The 23,794-nt window shown below is 47.3% G+C and overlaps 1 protein-coding gene across 4 annotated transcripts in view; it reads right to left on the reverse strand.

Annotated features, from left to right (window-relative positions):
- Positions 1-23,794, reverse strand: part of SLC11A2 (solute carrier family 11 member 2) — a 358,374-nt gene that overhangs the window by 189,686 nt on the left and 144,894 nt on the right. For all 4 annotated transcript variants that reach the window (XM_078688843.1, XM_078688844.1, XM_078688846.1 and 1 more), the window contains 3 exons: positions 15,905-16,050; positions 11,623-11,748; positions 10,663-10,782 (listed from right to left, as the gene is read on the reverse strand). In XM_078688843.1, coding sequence (XP_078544969.1) covers positions 10,663-10,782; positions 11,623-11,748; positions 15,905-16,050 — 392 coding nt within the window. The remainder of the gene's footprint in view (positions 1-10,662; positions 10,783-11,622; positions 11,749-15,904; positions 16,051-23,794) is intronic.

Here is a 23,794-nt window from a genome sequence, read left to right on the forward strand (position 1 = left end):
CACAATGTTTGCCCCTGAGGTTTGGCTCCCTAGGGCCTCGGATGGCTCGGGGAGGAGGGCTGCGCGTCCCCCCCCCCATACACAATATTTACAGCCCCGGGGCGTCTGAATGCTTGGGGAGGTGGGGGCCCCGCCCTTTTATGAATACACTCCCAGGAGTGAGCCCTCGGGGCTTATAGTTGATAAATGCGTCCAAGTCGTCAGTTTTTTTCCCCCCAATCCTGCAAGAGTATTACGGAATCAGGGCATTTTTTGCCGATTATTTTTTTTTTTGGTCCTGAGGGAGGGGATGTCCCTCTGGGTCCACCTCATGAGGCCTAGGGGGCCAGGGTATCCCTGCCCTGCCAACTTCTATATATATATTTTTATTTTTTTTACTTCAGGGCAGAGGTCTAAGTCCCAGAGTCCTATAATGGCTGCCAGCAACATTTTTCTGATTTTGCAGTCAGCCTATCAGAGGGCTTTGTCCCGCAGGTATCTGACTCCTGCGGAAGCGAGATGGCCCAGGGGAAATAAAGCTTCCTGGGTCCATCAGAACAATCTATTTTTGAATTGCCATATCTCACTGGTCATCTTAGCCAACTTAAACTAGGTCAGTTTCTTCAAAATGCAAACTCAAAATGCCTCCTATGCATCCATAAATTAAATGCAGTTTCCCCTCGGTACAGATCTACCAGGGTATTACGACATCCCTCCAACCCTCCACCAACCTACGGAAATGTCATGCCTTGCATATCTGAATGGCTGCAAAGATTACACCTGTGTTGTCCTACAAATAGGGATTTGTGATTGAGCACCTTGAAGACCAAGTATGTATTAAGCCCCTCAGAACTATTAGTACACTTAGTCCATGTCAAGTCAAAGCATTTGTAATGCGCACATATCACATCCAAAGAGTCTCATGGCGCTTGCAGACGGCTCTGACGTGAGACGGACAGCTTAGTTTGCAAAAAGCCATGTCTTCAGCTTCTTGCGAAAGCAGGTACAGGGGCATTTTATTCCAGAGGGAAGGGGCAAGAAAGGAAAAAGCACGACCCCCATTTCTGGCGGTTTGTATTCTCAGCGGGGTAAGCAGCGACGCGGTACTAGATCGGAGTTCTGTTCTGGGTGCGTACCAAGTAAGTTTATGGGACCAATATTTTGGGCCGTTACCATACATATGTTTATGGACCAGACATAATGTTTTAAACATAATTCGCTTCTTCACAGGGAGCCAATGAAGGCTTCTGAGGCATGGGGCGGACGGTGATCTTCAGGGGAAGGTCTAAAACCAACCGCGCTGCAGTGTCCTGAAGAACCTGTAATCTTTTCAGGTGGTGCTCATTTATCGCTAATAGAAGCGAATTCCCATAGTCTAACCTGTTTATAATTAGACCCTGCACTAAGGGTTTCCGCGCCTCTGCTGGAATCCACTTGAAAACTTTGCGCAGACTGCCCATAAGTCCAAAACAGGTTCCTACAATGTGGTTGGTTTGAGTCTTCATGGTTAGTTAGTTATCCATGTGAAAACCCAAGTTTCGCACTGATTCCTTGGGGGTTGGACAGTCGCCAAGCTGTACTGGCCACCAGTCCTAAGCCCAATGTTCCACGGCTTTGCCAAACAGCATGATCTCTGTTTTATTGCCGTTAAGCTGCAGATGGTTGATACCCATCCAGTTCTTGACCTAGATCATGCAGTTTTTAAAGCGGAGTTTTGTCTCATTGAGGTTCAAGTTCAAGTTCAAAAATTTGTATAGCGCACTACTCACCCAGAGGGTCTCAAGGCGCTTGAGGGAGGGGGGTGAATTTACTTATCAAATATCCAGGTTTTTAGTTGCTTTCTGAAAGAGGGGTGGTTCTGAGTAAGGCGGAGTTGGGTGGGGAGAGAATTCCAGGTTTTAGCCGCTAAGTAGGAGAAGGATCTTCCCCCCATGGTGGATTTGTGGATGCGCGGAACTGCGGCGAGGGCTTGATTGGATGAACGTAGTTGGCGGGAGGGGGTGTAGAAGGATAGACGCGTGTTGAGGCATTCGGGTCCTAGGTCGTAGAGGGCTTTGTGTGCGTGGGTGAGGAGACGGAACGTTATTCTCTTGTTGACAGGGAGCCAATGGAGGTTTTTCATGTGGTCAGAGATGTGAGCTTGTCGGGGGATGTCCAAAATGAGTCTGGCTGAGGCGTTTTGGATGCGTTGGAGTTTTTTCTGTAGTTTGGCTGTGGTTCCGGCGTAGAGGGTGTTTCCGTAGTCCAGTCGGCTTGTGACTAGTGTGTGGGTGACCGTCTTTCTTGTTTCGGTGGGGATCCAACGGAAGATTTTTTTGAGCATTCGTAGGATGTTGAAGCAAGATGATGAGACGGCGTTGGCTTGTCTGGTCATCGAAAGGGAGGAGTCCAGGATGAAGCCCAGGTTGCGTGCGTGGTCTGTAGGTATGGGTGCAGTTCCGAGTGCTGGTGGCCACCATGAGTCGTCCCAGGCAGAGGGGGATGGTCCTAAGATGAGGACTTCTGTTTTGTCCGAGTTCAGTTTCAAGCGGCTGTTCTTCATCCACTCGGCTACTTCTTTCATTCCTTCGTGTAGGTTGGTTTTGGCGGTGTTTGGGTCTTTGGTGAGGGAGAGGATCAGCTGGGTGTCGTCTGCGTAGGAGATGATGTTGAGGTTGTGTTGGCGCGCGATGGATGCGAGGGGACTCATGTATACGTTGAGGTCAGGGCCTAAGGTGACCAGGATTTGGGTATCGTCGGCGTAGGATAGGACCTCAAAGCCGAACGCTCTAATCACTTTGGCCAGAGGTGTCATATAGACATTAAAGAGCGTAGGGCTCAAGATGGAGCCCTGCGGAACACCCATCTTGACAGGCCGAGTACTTGCTGTGTTTCTGCCGACTTGGACAGTGGTTGTACAGTCGGATAGATAGCTGGTAAACCATTTTAGGACTATCCCTCTGACACCAATCTCCCACAGCCGTTGAATAAGAATGTGGTGGGAGATGGTGTCGAAGGCCGCAGACAAATCAAGGAGGACAAGGATTGTTGATTGATGTTTATCCAGGGCCAACCTGATATTGTCCGCGACCTCGACCAGTGCTGTCTCCGTGCTATGAGCGGCACGGAAGCCAGACTGGGATAGATCCAAAAGCTCCTTATTCTCTAGATGGTTCACCAACTGTCCATTAACTAAGGATTCCAATATCTTTCCAAAATATGGAAACAGAGAGATCGGTCGGTAGTTTAGGAGAACGTTAGGGTCGGCTGCAGGTTTCTTCAGTATTGGCCGGATTCTAGCTGCCTTCCATACTATGGGAAAGTCTGCCTCCAGGAGAGATTTATTGAGGAGGCTGGTTAAGCATTCTACCAGGGCAGGAGCCAGTATAGTAAACAATTTGGGGGAGACCTGATCAGTAGGGGAGCCTGACTTAATTTTAAATCCAGCTGACAAGGTCTTGTCATTATCAAGCATTTCAAATTCATTCCAGATGTGAGGTAAGTCATCAGGGGTGGATGATGGCCCTTCGGACTGCATTAGGATTTGGCAGGGAGAAAAGGATTCATGTATAGCAGTTATTTTATCCTCAAAGAATCTCGAGAGGGCTTTGGTCCATTCTCTAGAGTTGGGAGTGGACGATGGATTATTGGGGGTGGTAAATTCTCTTAAAATTTGGTACAATTCTTTGGAGGAATTTTCTGCTTTATTTATGAGCTCCGTTAAATACGCTTGCTTCGCCGACCTTATATCCCGTATATAGTTAGTATGCAGGGTTTTATAAGCATTGCAGTCTGCTGGATCTTTATTCTTCCGCCATTTTTTCTCAGCAGTTCTTGTTAGAGATTTAGTAATTTTTAACTGTTCAGTGAACCATGGGGCAGTCCTAGTCTTCTACTTGACCATGCGCCGGGGGGAAATTTGTCCAGTACTTTTTCGATACTTACCTCAAGATGCTGTGCAGCTGTACGGACGCTTCTGATGAGGTTTATAGATTCGGACTGGAAATACTTAGAAAAAGAAGATAGTGTAATTTTTTCAGGGGTCTGCGGGATGTAAATTCCTCTTTAGAGGCTAATTCTGTAGTCAGAGTAGGAATGGTAAATTTCACTAAATAGTGATCGGTCCAGAGCAAAGGGATGGGAGAACTAGCCCTGATGTCAGGGGAATTGGTAAAGAGAAGCTTGAGGGTGTGGCCGGCCTGATGGGTCGGGCCAGTAATCTTCTGACTAAGGTTGAGGGTGCGCATATTGGAGATTAGTTTTTCAGTGTCGGCATCTGATTGATCATCCACATGATGGTTAAAATCACCAATCAAAATAAATGTGTCCGAGGTCAGGACATGAGGGGCAATAATCTCAAGCAAAGAGTTAGCAAACTCTCCCTTTGTACCGGGGGGTCGGTAAAGCAAGGCCCCCTTCCAGACCTCATTTAAAAGACCGCTTATTTTAAACACCACAATATCAGTGCGGTCAAAGACAATGCTTTCTACGCAGCAGATGTTTATGTTATGAGTTGCTGCGATTAGTAGTCCACCCCCTCTAGAGTCCTTCCTATCATGCTGTATTATTTTATACTCCGGAGGAAAGGAAAGGCTATGTGGAGAGCAGGAGTGGTGTTATCGTGTAGCCAGGTCTCAGACACGAAACACAAGTCCGGGGCTTCTGAATCAAGAAGGCTCCATATTTCCAGTGTGTGTTTGGACATAGAGCGAGCATTAAAATAGATAGCAGTAAGATCATTAAAAGCTCCATTGGGCGTGTTAGGACATGGAGAGACAATGGTCGCACTCTGCTCAAAAGAAGGGGCTAAGCAAGAGATATATGGAAACCTATCGATTTCAGCCGATAAGGCATCAGAAATTGTGCCCTGGGGAAGTTTAGATCTTTTAGTTCTTTACTAGAGTACCTGAGGCTGGACAGAGTGTTAAAAAACACATAGGACAAAGATGGGAGTACCTGACGGAGGCGAGAGTATCCTGGCGACTGGCAGCGTGCTGGCGCGCCGCTGCGCGCGTCCGCGCCTTCCTCCCGATTAAGTAGGGAGAGGGGGAAGGCAACTAGAGCGCTGCTGTCCCTTCTGGTAGTGCGACCGGAAGTGAAGTAATGCCTGGGCGGACCCTCCGTTCAAACGGCACAAGCCGTGACGGACCGGGGTCTAAGGCAAGCGAAGGTGAGTGCAAATGACACAGGCGTTTTTAAAAGAGCAAATAGTGTGGCGCAAAGTAAAATGAAAGTAATACAAAAATGCTTAAAAACACAATTCCACATCGACAATGTTCGTGTGCCTCACAAGCATTGGTGAAAATGACAGTCTGTCAAACAGTCCATCACATCAGTCTCTTCTCCTGCCCCTTTCCAATACACTTTTTAACTTTCAAGCTCATCTGCACCCAAGCCAACCAACACTAGACCAGGAACATGTGACTCCTATTTGTTTCACTTATTTACTTAAATATGTTCCTGGTGGATGATTTCCCACACATATGTAATTCACAGAACTTGGTAAGCTAGACAGTAATGTTAGGAGATCACTGGTAAAAAGTAAAGGTTATAAGTGGAACAATATATATATATTATATATTAATTTACTTGTTAAGCGCGGCTGCCACCCAAAGGGTATCCTGGCGCTGAGACTGCGTCTATCCTGCGGCCATACTATCATTACAATGTTTTAGGGAACAAAAAGGTCTTAAGATCCTTTTTGAAAGGAATAAAGTCTTGTCTACATCTCAACGCCAGCGGGAGGGTGTTCCAAAGAGTGGCAGCCGTGAAACTAAAGGCACGGCCACCCATCCTCACTCTGTTTACCTTAGGGACCGTCACTAGGAACGCAGAGGAGGATCTTAGGGGTCTAGCAGCGCAGTACCATGAAAAGAGATTTTGAAGGGGGATCGGTCCCTGCCCATGCAAGGCCTTAAAAACAAGACAGAGAGCCTTAAAACAGATTCTCTCTTGGATGGGTAGCCAATGGAGATCTGCTAAAGCCCTGGCGGAGGAGGCAGATCGGGGGCGGGATAGAGCCAATTGGGCCGCCATATTTTGGATCCTCTGCAGCTTTAAAATCAAGGTTTTTGGGGCTCCCAGAAGCAGCGCATTGCAGTAATCTAATCGACTAAGGATAGAACTGCGCACTACTTCTGTCCTTGCCTCCTTGGGAAGAAGCGGTAGGATCTTACGTAGGGCACGAAGTAAGCCCATACAGCCCGCTATAGTTCTATTCACAGAGGCATCAAGCTGCAGGTTGGGTTCAAATATCACTCCCAAATTACGGGCCGACTCAGCAGCCTCTACAGTACCTGGAATAGATGTAGGCCAGAAGTCGTCCGGAAGCGGACGAGGGGTACGATCCAGGGAGCAATGGAGAACCTCCGTTTTGGATCCGTTGAATTGGAGCGAGTTGGCTCGAAGCCATTCCTCTGTAGCCGCCATGCAGCGGTGAAAAGTGTCTCTCGATATTGCCCTGGTACCCTCAAATGAAAAGATCAATTGGGTGTCATCGGCATAGTTGATGACAGATATGCCGAATGACTTTACCAGGGCAATCAAGGGTCGCAAATACAGGTTAAACAAGATCGGGCTAATCGCCGACCCCTGAGGGACACCCTGGTCCACTTGCTGCACGGCGGTGCGAAAAGGTGGTAATGCCACTGCCTGTTGTCTGTCACTGAGATAGGATATTATCCATCTCAAGGCCAGGCCAGTTACTCCTGCACTCCGGAGACAGTCCAGTAGTACTGCATGGTTCACCGTGTCGAACGCGGCCGACATGTCAAGCAGCACTAAGAATGCTGACTTGCCCATGTCGACGCGCGCTCGTAGATCGTCCAACGCGGTGACCAAAGCAGCCTCCGTGCCGTGAGCCGGCCTAAAGCCGAACTGTGATATATCCAGGCCGGAGTTGTTTTCCAGATAGTTGGATAGTATTTTTGTGACCCACTCCTCCACAACCTTTATTATGAAGGGTAGGAGCGAGATAGGCCTGTAGTTGGCCGGGCTTGAAGGATCCAAGGAGGCCTTCTTCAGCAATGGTGTAACAATTGCCATCTTCCAACTGTCTGGAACTACCGCTGTACTCCGGGACTGGCAGCAAATGGCGTGGAGCGGAGGAAACAGCTCAGTTTGAAATGCCTTCCAGATCTTATGAGGCATAGGATCAAGAGGCGATCCTGAAGACACACCGTTCGCCAAGATGCAGAATTCCTCCAAAGAAGGACTAGGGAAGTAGGACAACTGGGTCTCCGCGAGAGGAGGTTCTGCGAGAGAAGGCAGGATAGGTATGCACTGGCCGGCAATCTGCAGGCCGCTCAGAATTTTTTTGATCTTCTCCTCAAACGCCGAGGCCACAGCGTCACACAGTTCCTGGGAGACAGGGATAGCCGGCATAGTGCAAGATGGATTTGCTAAATTTTTAACCACCTTAAACAAGACCTGCGATTTATTAGAGGCCTTGTCCAACATATCTACCAGGAATTGAGCCTTAGCCTTCTTCAGCTCAATCTTGTATTCCTGTAAGGTCGCTTTATAAGCTACCTTATCAGCCTCCCTGTAGTCTCTCCTCCAGAGTCGTTCCGCCCGTTTACAGCGGAGTTTATGCTGTCTGAGATCATCAGAGAACCAGGCATTAGTTCTTCTGGGTCTGTCCCTCACTTTCCTTAAAGGGGCTAGGTCATCCAGAGATGTTACAATCTGCTGGCGGAAAACTTGATAGCTTTCTTCCACACTATCTTTCACCAAAAAAGGTCTAGACAGCAGGGTCGGTCTAGTTGGGTGTTTCAACAGACGAGACCATTGCCTACTAATCATAGTGGCACCAGAATCCCCTGTCCTAAAAGACCCGGGCAAGGAAATGGACAGTGGGACTAGTGCGTGATCAGTCCAGCATTGATCCATGACCTCTCCCACTACGACTAGATCTTTATCGGCAAATACAAGGTCTAAAGTATGCCCTTTAACGTGGGTAGGTGCTAAGACCAGCTGTGCAAGCTGTATGTTGCTACATGCTTGGCAAAGTTCTCTATATGCCAGATCTTGAGGGCCAAAAGGCCAGAGGTTAAAGTCACCTAGCACTAATAATCTAGTATGGGAGTTCGAGAGGTCATAGATGAGATCAATCAGTGGCTGAATGGCCGTGGTGGTAGTAGTGGGTGGCCGATAACACAGGAGTCCAGTTATCAGTGTACCACTCTGGGCCGTGATGGAAAAGCCCATGATCTCAAATCCTGACACATCCTTCACCTCCACCTGAGTAAGGGAGATGGATTCTTTATATATATAACCTAAGCCAGCCCCCCTGCCAGTGGTTCGAGGGGAGTGTTTCACAAGATAACCCGGGGGACATGCCCAGCCCAGTTCCACTGCGCAGTCTGACTTGGTCCACGTTTCTGTTATGAAGAGGACATCTAGATGTAGAGTATCTATCAGAAGAGCAATTTCCGCGTGATGTTTAACAAGCGATCGAACGTTCAATAGACCGCAGGATAGGGCTGACAGAGAGGAAAGAGTCATGGAACAGTCCTCACCCACATTCGAATCCATATGGTGATCCTGTGAATCCACTAACGAGTCAGACGCCCGGAGGATGGCCGAGGCAGGCGCACCAGACGCGCCCGGGACGGGAACGGGCGCAAACGGGCCTACCTCTGGCGCACCTCCGGCGCGCACCCGCTGCGCGTCCTCGCTGCGCTCCGACCGCCTGCCCATAATTTATAGCCCTACACGTGGGAGGAGTGTGAGGGGAGGAACTAGTCCTCTAACAAAGATGGCGCCCGTAAATCGGCTGCCACAAATGCCCTCTCAAAGATGGCGGCCGCAAAAGCCCCCAGTCTCGATCCCTAGCAGCCCTGATTCCTGCAAATGCAGGGTGATACCACTTTTAACGTGCAGGTAAGAAACTCGCTAGCGCTGGGGCTAGAAGTACAGGGTACACGGCGCAATATTAAGAAGCGGCGCAAATAAAGTATTAAGGTAACAACTAAAAGATTTTAAAATAGACAGCAGCAGCCAGCGCGCTACAGAACAGCAAGTCTACCTGTGCGCGATCGTTCTGGCGCTTAAATGTGCTCCTGCGCGCTTTTCCAGACGTGGGAGGAGTGTGAGGGGAGGAACTAGTCCTCTAACAAAGATGGCGCCCGTAAATCGGCTGCCACGAATGCCCTCTCAAAGATGGCGGCCGCAAAAGCCCCCAGTCTCGATCCCTAGCAGCCCTGATTCCTGCAAATGCAGGGTGATATCACTTTTAAAGTGCAGGTAAGAAACTCGCTAGCGCTGGGGCTAGAAGTACAGGGTACACGGCGCAATATTAAGAAGCGGCGCAAATAAAGTATTAAGGTAAGAACTAAAAGATTTTAAAATAGACAGCAGCAGCCAGCGCGCTACAGAACAGCAAGTCTACCTCTGCGCGATCGTTCTGGCGCTTAAATGTGCTCCTGCGTGCTCTTCCAGACGTGGGAGGAGTGTGAGGGGAGGAACTAGTCCTCTAACAAAGATGGCGCCCGTAAATCGGCTGCCACGAATGCCCTCTCAAAGATGGCGGCCGCAAAAGCCCAGAGTCTCGATCCCTAGCAGCCCTGATTCCTGCAAATGCAGGGTGATACCACTTTTAACGTGCAGGTAAGAAACTCGCTAGCGCTGGGGCTAGAAGTACAGGGTACACGGCGCAATATTAAGAAGCGGCGCAAATAAAGTATTAAGGTAACAACTAAAAGATTTTAAAATAGACAGCAGCAGCCAGCGCGCTACAGAACAGCAAGTCTACCTGTGCGCGATCGTTCTGGCGCTTAAATGTGCTCCTGCGCGCTCTTCCAGACGTGGGAGGAGTGTGAGGGGAGGAACTAGTCCTCTAACAAAGATGGCGCCCGTAAATCGGCTGCCACGAATGCCCTCTCAAAGATGGCGGCCGCAAAAGCCCCCAGTCTCGATCCCTAGCAGCCCTGATTCCTGCAAATGCAGGGTGATACCACTTTTAACGTGCAGGTAAGAAACTCGCTAGCGCTGGGGCTAGAAGTACAGGGTACACGGCGCAATATTAAGAAGCGGCGCAAATAAAGTATTAAGGTAACAACTAAAAGATTTTAAAATAGACAGCAGCAGCCAGCGCGCTACAGAACAGCAAGTCAAACAATACAAATCATTAACAGTTATAATGACAGGCTCAGATTCCCTGAACAAGACTAGTATGACCCATAAAAAAAACACAAAGTAAACACACATCAGAGGACAAAAATGATTAGATTGCCACCTAAAAGTCTGATGTTCAACAGAGTGGCATAAGGTAGTCAAGGTGTTTTCTGTCTAATATGGACCACCAAACCCAACCCTTATTTTTGTACCCGTCACCGAACTATCTATTGAAGTGCACACAAAACAAGCAGCATTAAAGAGAAATCAGACACATCGACTTGCTACAGCAGGATTTCCTACTGCATGGCACAGAACTCTTATTGAAAGGGGAGTTGCAGTATAGCCAACGTTGTTCTGAGAGCCAGACCAGATGTTCAGGTTAACAAAAACAGACTGAGTAACAGATTCCCTGTCAGAATAACTGAACCAAAGTTTACACCATAAAGAAAGCTTTCAAAATGTGACTGGATCTGGCCTTCAAGAGCTTGAGACATTCATACAATAGGCAGCCTACGAACAACAACAAAAGTCTTTCAGGAGCCATGCAGATGTTGAAAGTTGGAGTGCTTTGAAGCTGCGACCTACCTTAGGATACTGTCGATTACACACTTCAGCAAGATGAAGCCCTGTGACTACACCCAGTCGTGCTGCCAGTCGTTGTAAGAGAAGTCCAATGATTGTCGCAGTGAGCAGGACCCACAAGAGCTGGAAAGAAAGAAACAAGGTTGAACAGGAAATAATTGAACAGGAAACAAAAGTACACCTGGGAGATAATTTTGAAAAACACATGGGATGCATCTGAAGCTTCTGTGCAATTGTAACGTGTTAATGACTCACTCACGTTACCTTAAAATGGGGAAATAAAAAACTTTACCTACAAAACGTCTCCGTTAATGTTGCATGCTTCATATGATGTAGTACTCAGATGCCCGAGAGCCACCAGTGGTTGCTCCAAATGGTTCCAATTGTTAAAGCGTTTCTCTACGAGAATGTGTGACCAACTTGTGGAAATTTGTGGATTATGTTGGAGCTACTCCAAAAAGCATCTTTGTGAATAACACCCAGCGTGAGCAGTGAATAAGTTACATGTGTGAAAACAATCCTACGTCCTTCTCTAGGCCCCTCTTCATCTATTCCACAAAATGTAAAGCTTCATTCCCTCCTCCCTAATTGCCATAGTAAGTTTTAGGTATTTCAGCTTGTTACGCAAGTCACAGATCACAATAATCTGCTGCTGGTATACAATGTAAATTCAGTAGTGTCACATACCATGCCAGACTACAAATGACTAAAAGTTACCAGCTCCCTCTGCTGAACTTGAATCCAGGCTTCAGGCATCAAATACTCATCCCCTATGCCATATTGTGGGGGGTACCATCCCAGGAACTTAGAACCAAGTAATAAAAAATTTGCACGTGGGCATCTAACACTAAAGAAGGACATACATAAATCAAAGAAAACTAAATGAAACACAAAACCTAAAGCTGAACAGATAACTAAGCTACATGGAAGGCAACATTACCGTGCACAAAAACGAAGTAGTACCTTAAATCCAGCTACCGCTCCAGACTGCAAGTCAGACTCGATGTTGCCCGGGTCCAGGTAGGCAATGCTCATAAGAAATCCTGGACCTGTGAAGGCCCAAAGCTTGCGAAAACTGAACCATGTATGCTAAAAATAAAAGCATGTCAGATCAGAAGAATACTTCAGGTGATATTGTGTTTCACAACATTTACAGACATTCCCTTTCCCTGGGTCAATGCAAAGAAAGCAACCATAGACTGTAAAATAATTGAAGATCTATGATCAATGTTAATAAACAAGTCAGAGCCCTTCATTTGAGATTATTAGCAGATATCGGAAAGATGCCAGCGTGTTGCTCCATGTCAGACGAAGATGAATGCAAGCTTACACCACCACAAGCAGCATAACAAGCTGCCACTAACTAGTGCACTAATCAGATATATTACAAAAGTCTTCTGGCAATTGTATACAAGTCATGATCAATCAATCAATCAATCAATCAATACATTTGTAGAGCACGCTACTCACCCATGAGGGTCTCATGGCGCTGAAGGGAGGGGGGGTGCCGCTACTGCTCGAATAACCAGGTCTTGAGGTGTTTCCTGAAGGTGAGATGGTCCTGGGTCAGTCATAGGTGTGCGTGGAGGGAGTTCCATGTCTTCGCTGCCAGGTAGGAGAACGATCTTCCTCCGGTGGTGGTTCTGCGAATCCGTGGGACAGTGGCGAGGGCGAGGCTGGTGGAGCGAAGCTGGCGGGTGGGGGTGTAGAATGAGAGGCAGTTGTTGAGTTAGTCGGGGGCCCATGTTGTGGAGCGCTTTGTGTGCGTGGGTGAGTAGCCTGAACGTGATCCTCTTGCTGACGGGGAGCCAGTGCAGGTTTCTCAGGTGGGCGAATATGTGGCTGTGGCGAGGGATGTCGAGGATGAGTCGTGCGGAGGCGTTCTGTATGTGCTGAAGGTGTTTCTGAAGTTTGGCTGTGGTTCCTGCGTATAGGGCGTTCCCGTAGTCCAGTCGGCTGGTGACGAGGGCCTGGGTGACCGTCTTTCTGGTTTCGGTGGGGACCCACCGGAAGATCTTTCGGAGCATGCGCAGGGTGTTAAAACACGAGGGCGAGACTGCGTTGACTTGCTTGGTCATCGTGAGGGAGGAGTCCAGGATGAATCCCAGGTTGCGTGCGTGGTCCGTGGGTGTCGGTGCGGTGCCCAGCGTCATGGGCCACAGGAGTCGTCCCAGGCGGATGCAACTAGGTGTCTTCCCAATGTGAGTGAACATACTTTATTAGAGAGAGAGTTGAGCAAGAACGAAGGCCAGAAGTCGTTCACAGTACATTTTGGAAACTGGGCAGAAACCAACCCCAAAATAGCGAATTGACTGTTATATTTAAGCTACAAAATATCACTCAACAGTAACCCATCCACAGTTCTAAACTGCCCCATCCAAGTAAAAGAATCGAGTTAATTTGATGAGCAACAGGATATTGCTCCCTTGTTAGAATTAAAGGGTCCCAATATGAAACATTAAATTACTACCAAGAAAGTGCAGACAAATCACACAACAGGAAATAATGTATCCAACTTGAGCATGAGTTTGAGAGGCTACAGGCAATGTAATCAGAAGGGTGTACCCGAAGTAGGCATACGCCTGCTTCACTTCAACAAGGACTGTCCTAGAACAAGTATGAATGGCTTCAGATAAACCATGGGTGTTACCAGAGTGCAATAGATTGTCACTCCAATTAATCAAAATACAAGTTATTTCCACATCCAAGAAGACAAGTAATTTCTTCCTCTGAAACATGCATGTTACTGCTGACCCATAATGTATAATATAAGTGTTTAAAATAAAGGAAGATCTTGCCCAAAATAAATACACAGCTGTTGTTCAGAAAAACATGCAGCAGATGTCCTTGTTCTCAAAGTAAGTAAAAGATGTATGTGCCACTAATGAATCAAGCGATGTTCCCCTTCTATTAGATATACAGAATAGCATGTTGACACAATTTGCAGAGTGGGGAAAAGGAGCAGAGGCAGTTTTTTTTGCCAAGGCTTACAGCAGACGTAGATGTACCAGAGGGTGGCAATATGCTGTAGCGATACCAAAAACGCTTCCATGTGCTATTGGCTGGTTTAACATCACCACCAGAAAGAAACCACCGAAAGGGCACAGCTTCTTCTGAAATAAGGAACAATATTTTCGGCAACAAAGAGTCAGAGGGATACTCCGTGGACCGGAGAAAGAGTGAGCAGAGTTGCTCGCCTCTGGTCCTAAGGATGTACACCAATGAAGATGCATTAAGAGTTTGATTGATGTGTTGCGACTAGGTTTATATACTCAGCCCATCATTCAACCTATTCCTTTCTTGCACCATTTTCATTCAGTAAGGATTAGTAGGTTTCTCTTAATTTCAAGGTCACAGGTTAGAAGTCAAAGGGGAATTACTGTTTGCCTAGCTGGCAATCTATCTGGGTTGGAACAGCTTTTCCTGCTACCACTCAATGGCGTTGACCCTTCTATTTTCCTGCCTATTAGATTATTGCAGTAACTAACCTGGTCTCAACAAGTGTTACCTCAGTCAACTGGAGTACTGGTTTCTGAAGCCGACTTTGCGGCCGGAGCAGACAGTGACCCAGATTGTGAAGTAATCTGTACTTGAATTCAGCTAGACTGGACATTAGGTTGGTTCCATAGCACTGCCTCACCGCGCAGCCCTTGTTCTGTACATGGCATCGAGATACTCACAAGACTACCTTTAACTTCACGTACAACAGGAAAAAAATGTACTCTTCCTTTTTCTCTCCATAAAATACAGAAATTCCAAAAGCACTGAAATTCTTTGCCCTTGCCTTTAGCTCCCAAAGATGGATGATGGAGCAGTGGCTTATATTTTTTGGCAAGCAAGAAAAGAAGGTCACCAGCTACAATGGGACAAACTTTATAATCACAGATTATACAGATTTTTGAAAGAACAGAATAAAATAGGAAGCTCCTGCATCCAGAGAATGGGGCACTTTCTTTCTTTGGTTTTTTCCCCTAGCTATGTGAGCAGTTGAAAATCGACTGGAAGTCATGGATCAGAGACCAATAAATGACACTGAGCATCATCTATAGCACTCAGATCCAGTGTCCTGAAACAAAAAGGTCACGATATTGTTGTGAAGTGACACTCTGTAGACCTTTGTTGAGCTTGGAGTACATAAAGTGTAACATGAATACCTCAGTTATTGAGGTCACTCTTGCCCCGGCTCTCTAAAACTATCATCTATGTTAACAGCAAACAACATTTTGAACTAGCCTTAGGATCCCTCTGGAGCCAAAACTACAAAATGCTGCGGTGGGGGAAAGGGAGAATTTGGTAGTGGACACTACGATGAGAACTACGACTTCAAAGTAAAATGTTTAGAGCAAGAACGTGCTCTCCTAGCCTCTTTAGCAAACACCATGGCCAGGCACTAGACTTGCTGGAGCTGGAAGAGTGTTCCAGAGTTATTCGTCTACACCACCAGTTATTTACGTATATACCACTTACTGTTAATGGGGAGCAAGAGGAAGGTAGGCTCAAACACTCATTCTCATCATGGCTTGTTGTAGCATTATGCTGGGCCCTCTGCACCATCTAACGAGGACGGCTCCATTAAAGCTCTTTAAGGCAGACCCACAAGTAGAATTTGATGTGACCTAATCATGCTAACATTTACTTACATTTAGAAATCCCAACGCGGGCATCTTGAAAGCATGGAAAAAGCTACTTACTTGTAATGAAGATTTAAAGATGGTTTACCCACAACACTGAGTCTTTAACATCAGTGTATTCTCTGTGGCATTTAGTAAAAAAAAAAAAGCCTAGACTTGCTCCAAGGGTAGACACTATGATAACAACGCACTCTTGTCATTAGGGCCCAGGAAGTTAAAGGGCTGGCAAAATGAGTTTTAAAAGCTACAAATTAAGACTTCCCAGCAATGCTGGGCAATTCTGGGCAATTCTCAGGTGCTGAAAGGTGATTTACAGAGCATGCGCCTCAAAAGACCGAAGTTGTAGACCCTGAATCCTGAGTGACACCTTAACCCTACCTTGACTGGGAACCCCAGCTATCGGTTTTCAAAACTCGGGCTCCACCCATGGCTTTGCAAATAGCAATGATTCTGTCTGTCAAGGAGCAATAAGATACCTTCTATCCTCCATTATGAGGAAGCTAAGAATGGGATTAAAGTTTTGACAGATCTGACTCTAAATCATGTCAACACTGGTGCACGGATACCTTTAAAGCTGCATCAAGCATCTGCAATCACCCACTGTCAGCACTCACCGTTTCATCTTCAGGAATGGGGACCTTCTCATCAAAGTAGGTGGCAAACAGCTCCTCTTGAGACTCTGGTGATGCAGGTATGGTACTGTAGTCACTGGCCGCGGTGTTTATGTCTCCATTTCTGGCACCATCTCCAGACCCGCTTTCTAAGGCAATACAAAAATTACAGGGTTAGCAGCATTCACAGATGGATAACAGGCAATACAAAGATTCAGTTCTAAGCGTTTACGTGCAGACTTGCAGCAGAAGAGGGGATATGGGGAAATTAGGGCTCAACTCCAGGTGCTTTTGACAATGACATGATAATGATGGAATCAGTTTCAGAATATTAGTATAGATTCAGGAAGCAATAGGCCGCAAGCTTAGTGAAAAAGTAGGCAACAGGTAGGAGGGCTTTTAAGTGTATGTTTAGTAGAAACACAAGGTTTCAGGTTTGGCAGATGCTCCCAAAAGATGCAATGGTCAGGAATGTATGCAATATTGAATGTTAACACCAGTGCCAACTGACTCAGGAGTATGCCCTTTATTGCCAAATGGGAGTTAACAGAAGATGCTCCAACATTTTAGCTTTTTCACAACACCACATTATGACTGAGCTTGTAGAGCATAGAACGGTTTACACTCATTTTCCTGAAAACCAAACTGCAACACAAGCAATGGAGACTGAAGAGAACATCAAGGGATGTTTCAAGCTGTGGTATTTGAAGTACAATTGACAAAGCCCAATATGCATGGTCTACAAATTATCAAAAAACAGGCTCAGTGGTCTGTTGATGACCAATTACAGAGAGGTTATGTTCAGGGCACAAGAGGTTGTTCTTTGCATGCCTATTCATACATTCTGAAAAGAATATAAAGAAAAAAAGCACACCGTTTTAGTCACTAAAGTGTGTCATCAATTTATGGCTCAAGGACTCCACCTTTACATAATATGATGCTCAGCTTCCAAAATGAAAGCTGCGAAGTTTTGACAAAATATTTATTAAGGCTGTATAATGGATAATGAAATTGGAGTCAGGATTAATTAATTTTTCGTTTGGTATATCAAAATAACCTTTCTCTGTGAACTGAATTGTTTGGTTGGTTGTTTTCACATTTTCCAGAATTGCCACAAAGGAGAAAACAATTAGTCTCAAATCGGAGAAAACATTATCGTCACTACAATATTAATCTCACTACTATGCAAGATCTACTGCTGGCTGAAGTTGTGACTGGACTTTTCAATAAAAATTATGTTTTTGAGCTAATATTGGCACAAAGGTCATCTGCGCTGCTTGTTGAAGGTAAGCCATCATGGTTATCTATGTTTTACGCACAGGCCTGAACGTTTTTCCCTAGTACGTTTGCAAATCACACCAGGCCACAGGTGGTTCTCCCTTTCACTGCTTAAGTTGGCATCAGAACTAGGCTCTGATGCCAGGTGGATACCCAATGTGCAACCTATTATTTTGTGTGGGTGGCTATCATAGATCAACCCAGGTTATGCAGTGAATGATGCTGCTAGTTCTGTAATTTTTAGTAAAATGTACTAGCCTTTTACCTTTACAAATGTGGGAAGGGTGCCTATTTGCTCTCCCCTGGAAAAGACCTGTTCAGTCCCTGCAACAACTGGGGTCCTTGACCTTCACCATTTGTGGGACATGTATGAAGGATGGAATGACATAAAAGTGATAGGTGGAATACTTGAATTCATCTCAACAGTGGATATGAATGTGGCCCTGTGTAATTACACAGGACTGCATTCATTTCCACTGTTTTAGCTCATCAACCCGACAAGAAAAACCCAACTGTACGCACATTTAGCTTGGTTCTGCTCCAGTAGGACAGTCTAGCACAAACTGATTGTCCATGTTCCCTATAAATGGGACTATGTCTGTAGGATGCCTGTAACATGGTTGAGGTGTGTGGGTTTTTTTTTTTGCTGTTCTACCCTGGACAAATGAGTGCTGGAGTCCATTGGACTACACATGCGAGTGCTGCACAAGATGGTGGTCTCTGTTGTGGTGAGCTGGTAATGTCCAAGTCATACATTTCAAGCTGCATTTACACACTATCATGTCCACCGCTCATGAAATTGTTGTACCTTCTAGGTGAAAGTATCCGCCAGTTCGAAGCACTTGTTTAATATAGTTGTCCCTTGTCAGAGCGAAACTTAACCCTCCCCATTTCCTCTGTAGAGGCCATCTCGCATACCAATTATGTTTAACCAGAAAGGGTCAAAACATATCACGTCCTGAACCAGCCCAACCTGGTCCGAGTGTGGATAGAAGGGCTGAAATGTCAGTAATTCGGTTGCACGGGGAAAGAGGCACCCCCAGAATTCGAGGAGCCTTTCAACTTTTGAACAGTGCCTGTGATTGGCTGATTGGTAGTTCGTCTGTGGCCAGCAGAGGAAGATCAACATTAGCCCACTCACTCACAATTTTGTCAAAACGCATGGCAGGCCAGTGCACCAGTGAAGGTGACTGGCACAGAAAACCCAGGAATGGAACCGCTTTGTGGCTCTCAGTCTACCTCCAGAATGTGGCTAAATCTGGGAAGTATCCTGAATGACCGGATGAAAGGGAAGAGGGCCTAAGAGTCAGCCGACTGCCAGTACTGTCGTGAGGATACTGCAAGGCATTGAAACTGCCCTAGAACCACAAGGTCACACCTGCCCAGCTGCCCAAGAGAAGCAAGAAAGAAATATAAGTCTAGGATCAGCCTCAACACATACACCTTTCAAGAAGGGTGAGCCTCAATTATCCCAGGCTCTCCCTGTGCCAGGAGAGTGTCTATATCTACTGCCTCTTCCGCTTGAGTGTGAACAGAAGCAGTTGGTCTTTAGCCCACATGCTGATGTTCCATCTCCTAGGCTAAAGGATCTGTCAAATTTCAAAACACTGGCCATCTATTTGGGTGCTGACCCTAACTTTTGCTTAAGGGACCAGTTGGATCCTTTTCTAGTCATAGAAATTCAGTGGCATGGACTGTGACCTCTAGTGGTTACTAGTGGTGAGTCACCAGGTCATGTGACCCAAGTAAGAAGTGCCTACGATTCTCAAATGTGAAATCCTACTTGGCTGATTTATTTTTGATACCATGCCACAGCAGAGAGTGACATCAATCAGGCCTTGTTTGTGATCAGTCTGCTGCAGGGGTAAAGAAGACTAGTGCAAGCCTCTCGTTTGCTGGAGTGAGAAGATAATTGAAGTCTGCTTGGCACTGCAGTGAGGGGATGTTTACAGAGCAGAGACCAACTAATTCCAATATACCCCGTTGATACTCATGTCCGGCGAATCTGCAGAGAGCAATGCACCTTGGTAGTTCACATGAGCACAGTTCAGTTTTACACTATGGACCGCATTAGTGAAGTGTCATGCTTGTGCTACCTTCTGTTGTGTTTGGAGCAGATAGGGAAAGTAGCTCAGTGAGGTGGGAGGGAATAGCAGCTTCTAATTTGCAGATAGGCACATTGTGAAAAAGTAAATCAAAACACAGGCTAAGGCCTTATTAGCAGTGGCCTAATCATTCTAATGCAGTGCTAACAGGCGTTACCAGACTCATCAGATCTAAAGGTTTGGCAGGAATATTGCACCTCCATGGTGATTCCAGTGGAGAGTAGATATCCTGCCTGCATTCAATATCTTCAGGTGAAATAATGGGGAAGAAAATACAGTTCTTTACCACCCACAGGCCTTACTGGGACCCCCATTAATGGCAATTCCAGAGGAGGAACATACCAGGCATTATCTCAGGCCACTCCTAATGGCGGCGAGAGTACAGCTGCACCACTGGGATCCACACTGTACCACTGGAATCCTACTCCCCTCAATTTGCCATTCTAGGCAAGCGCATAGCGATTATGCCACAATCTCAGGACACGTCTGTAGTGAGGATTAAGCAGAACCTTGAAGGATCTCTTTTTCCCATATGGCTCTGGAATCCGACACTTAAAAAGTTCAAACTCCCAACAAATGTGTAGCCATGCAGAACTGACTACATGTTGACCTGCATGACACTCTCTCATATATACGTCTATATAGTGTCTGCCTGGCTGCAAAGATGACTGCTTAGCTGCGGCGGTTTTGTCTGCCTGGTTGCATTGTGCACTGGATGTCTACACAGTTGCCTTTGTAGATGCCTGGCTATGAGCACATACACACATACATTGGGGAGATATGGCCTAGCACCTAGAGCCCGCTGGTTTTGGTGAAATCTGGGGACCCAGGTTCAATCCCAAGCTCAGCACTTGACTAAACATCGTGTGATTCTGGGCAAATCACTTACCTCCTTGTACCTACAAAAAAGTGAAATGTAATGTGCGAGTTGTATTTGTGTAATCCCCTGCTTGATGTACACAATCTTGTAGTTTGTCTCCCACTACCCCAAGTAATGTACAGTGCTCAGTTCTTTCCTAGCTTGACTTGTGCTAAATAAATACCAACAGATACATATATGTGCCTGCCTGTCTGGTTGCATTTCTGCTTATCAGTTTAGCTAACCTATCTTGTGTGTTTGTTTGTGCATGTTTAGTTTCATTGTTCCCGGTCACTGCTCACTCACATAGAAGTGTAAAACGTCTGGCCTGATCCAAACAAAGAAGCAACGACAGAAGAAACAAATAATAGCAAAGCTATTCTGTCCTGTCTTCAGGGTCTATTGGCTTTGCCAATGGTTTTAGCCATGTTGCACTAAATCTCTGATGCTGAGCAGCATAATTAATAAACAGTGGGCGGGACCAAAGAAGCAGGATTTTACAAATTGAGGCACCTGTCTTTTTTATTTTGTTTTGTTCAATTAGAGTTGGTTCAGTTAAAAAAACAAAAAGTAACATGAAGAGGTTGGGTGGAAAGAATGCAGAATTAACACAGAGCGGCATCATGGAGTGGGGAAGCAACAGGAAGGAAGTAGGAAGCAACACAGAGGGCGGAGTTCCGTAGCGGGGCCGTCCCTTTCGCAATGAGCCTCACTAACAGGCATCGCAGCACGCTGCATCAAGGCGCAGTCACAGACAGCGTGCTGTTAGACGTGGACTGCCTACGCAGCCCCGCCTCCTTTATTATATACTTGCGCTCACACTGGCTGGCGTGAGCGCAGGGTCGGGGATCGTTGAATGCGCACCAGCGGGGGAAGCTGGTGCACCGACTGTTAAACCCCATCTCAACTCAGTCCTTCACTGGATCATGAAAAGTCTTGTTGCTCACTTACTTGGCAGGCAAAGTCTCTCAGGCGGGTGCTTGGCGGAGGATTCTCTCTCATAGCATACCTGGTGGCCCCTCGGCTGGTTGTGGGTGCGGGGACCGTGGTGCTGGGGACAGGAGGCAGGTCTGGGGCGGCCCCTGTGACTCCAAGACTCTCCGACAAGGGTAACACTCCGGGATGTTGATCATCAGATCTCGGGGGCTCACTCTGCCGGCTCTCGGCCTCCTCCGCGTGGTTCTCGATGGCAGCAGGAGAGACAGGTTGGTCTATTTGTTTGAACCACGAGATGTTGCTGGTCACCGTTTCTCCTGCTCTCTCAACTGTCACCATTGTCCCTTGCCTGCCAACCACTGTCCAGTGCCCTTGTTTGTACCGATTTTGGAACTTTCCTCCGGGCCTTCGGTCTCTCAGGATAACAGGGTCTCCTGGCTGGAGCGGGCAGACTACCACTCTCAGAGTCTGGCTGGCATTGTTATTACGCTTCTCTCTCCTCCTGAGTGCCCCCTCCTAGTCGAACAGAGGGAGTGACCCAGGGTCTTTGACCGTGTTCTTCAGTGTGAACGGGCGCTGGTCTCGGGCCCGCTCGTGATTTGGCACGAAGGGCACTTGCGGACTATTTCTTCTATCTGGGCATCCATCCCTGGGAACAAGACCTTTTCTCTCATGCAGGCCTTCATTTTTTCCATTCCCTGGTGCCCTCCGTGGGCCAGTTGTGTTGCCCGCAGCTGCAGGGATGCCGGGACGACGATGCAGGCTCCTCAGGAGAAGGTCAGCTTGTATGAGGCTCAGTTCGTTCCTCACCCTCCACATGTGCATCAGGCTTTTTTTCTCTGGGCTTGACCATGCGTTTGCTGACTGCAGGAACTGATGCCATAGCCCTCCTTGGATGGTGTCCAGGACTTTAATCATGACAGGTTCTTTTCCGGCCGTGAAGGATACTTCAAGCGCCAGTGCTCGGGGGCATGTCAGGGCTGCTAGCATGTCCAGGTGGACTTCCATGTCCTCAAAGTTCTGCTCCTCTCTCTCTTCCCCGGTCGCGTTTGGGTGCCTGGACACGGAATCGGCTGGGTTCTTGGTGCCAGGCCGGTAGACCACGTCCATGTCATAGTGTTGGAGCCTGATGACCCACCTCTCAATGCGTGGTGGGGGTTGGGGGGGACAACCCTCTGAATAGTGGCACCAGGGGTTGGTGATCCGTGACGACGGTGAAAGGGTGTCCGCATATGTACAGGCGAAAGTGTCTGCAGCCCCAGCGGATCGCTAGGGCTTCTCTTTCAATTTGAGAGTATCGTTTTTCCGTTGGCTATAGCGCTTTGCTGGCATACGCTAAGGCAGCCCATCTTCCGGGTGCTTGCTCTTGGGTAAGGACCACTATTTTGGTTTTCTTCGCGGGGTCGAAGTGCACCAGTGTGGTGTGGTCGAGGAGAGCTTTCTTGACAGCTTGGAACACTGTCTCTTCAGCTGGACCCCATTGCCACACGGCATCTGCCCGGGTGAGGTTTCGGAGAGGTCCCGCAAGTGTGGCTAGGCCTGCAATGAACCTGCTGGAGTACGTGGCCAATCCCAGGAAACTGCGGACCTCTGCTAGGGTGAGCGGTGCAGCTGCGGTCTTAATAGCTTGGGACTTCCGCAGGTCGATCTGTATGCCTTCTTGAGTGAATGTGTATCTGAAGAACTCAATTGTTTGTTGGAACAGCAGGCATTTCTCCTTGTGTAAAGTGACTCCATGTTCCAACAGTCGCTTCAGCGTAGCCCACACGTGCTGGTAGTGTTCTTCCACTGTCTTCGAGTGGATGAGGATATCATATCATACGTTTAAGACCCCAGGGAGTCCGACCAGGATTTCTGTGACGGCGTTTTGGAAGATCTGAGGCAGATGATATGCCGAAGTTCAGCCTCTTATATCTCCGGAGGCCTAGGTGGGTACTGAACGTAGTTATGTACCGGCTGTCCTTGGCAAGTGTTAGTTGGTGATAGCCGGCGTTTAGATCCAGCTTCGAGAACCACCTAGAGCCGTTTAGATCGGCCACGATGTCATCCATCGTCGGCGTTATGTGACCTTCGCGCCGAATGGCCTTGTTTGGGAGGCTCATGTCTATGCAACGCCTGATCTTCCCTGGTTGATGGGGCTTCTCCGCAATTATCATGGGTGACACCCATGGCGTGGGCCCTGATACCTTCTCTATGACCCCTTGGTCTTCGAGTTTCTGTAATTCCTCTTCTACCAGCGGTCGGAGGTGAAAGGGGACCCTACGGTGTATTAGGGCCGTTGGTGGGACAGTGGTGTCTATGTGTAACTTCATGGGGGTCTCTTTATTTTGCCTAGCCCCTTAAACAAGTCCTTGAATTGGCTCAGCAATTCTTCCGTCTGGTCCATCTGTACCCTCCTGGCGAACATCACCAGGCCTAGATCCTCATCTGCATGGCTGCTGAGCAGCGTGTCCACCTCCTGGTTAATTACGTGGATGTCGATGGTGATTTCGATGCCTCCTTATCGCACTGGCACAGTCATTTTTCCTTTGAGCAGCAGAGGCGAGTCGCTAACGTATGCGAAGATGTTTGCCTTCGACAGTCTGAGTTCCGGTTTGGGTTTCAGCTTTTTGTACTGCTGGATCCCCATTACAGTCACTGATGCGCCAGTGTGAATCACTGCACTGACGTCAAACCCTGCGATTTGGATCGTGCAGCGAGGTTGGGGTCGCCTCC

Source organism: Lissotriton helveticus, chromosome 1_1 (genome assembly GCF_964261635.1).
Source record: "Lissotriton helveticus chromosome 1_1, aLisHel1.1, whole genome shotgun sequence".
Taxonomy (NCBI): Eukaryota; Metazoa; Chordata; class Amphibia; order Caudata; family Salamandridae; genus Lissotriton; species Lissotriton helveticus.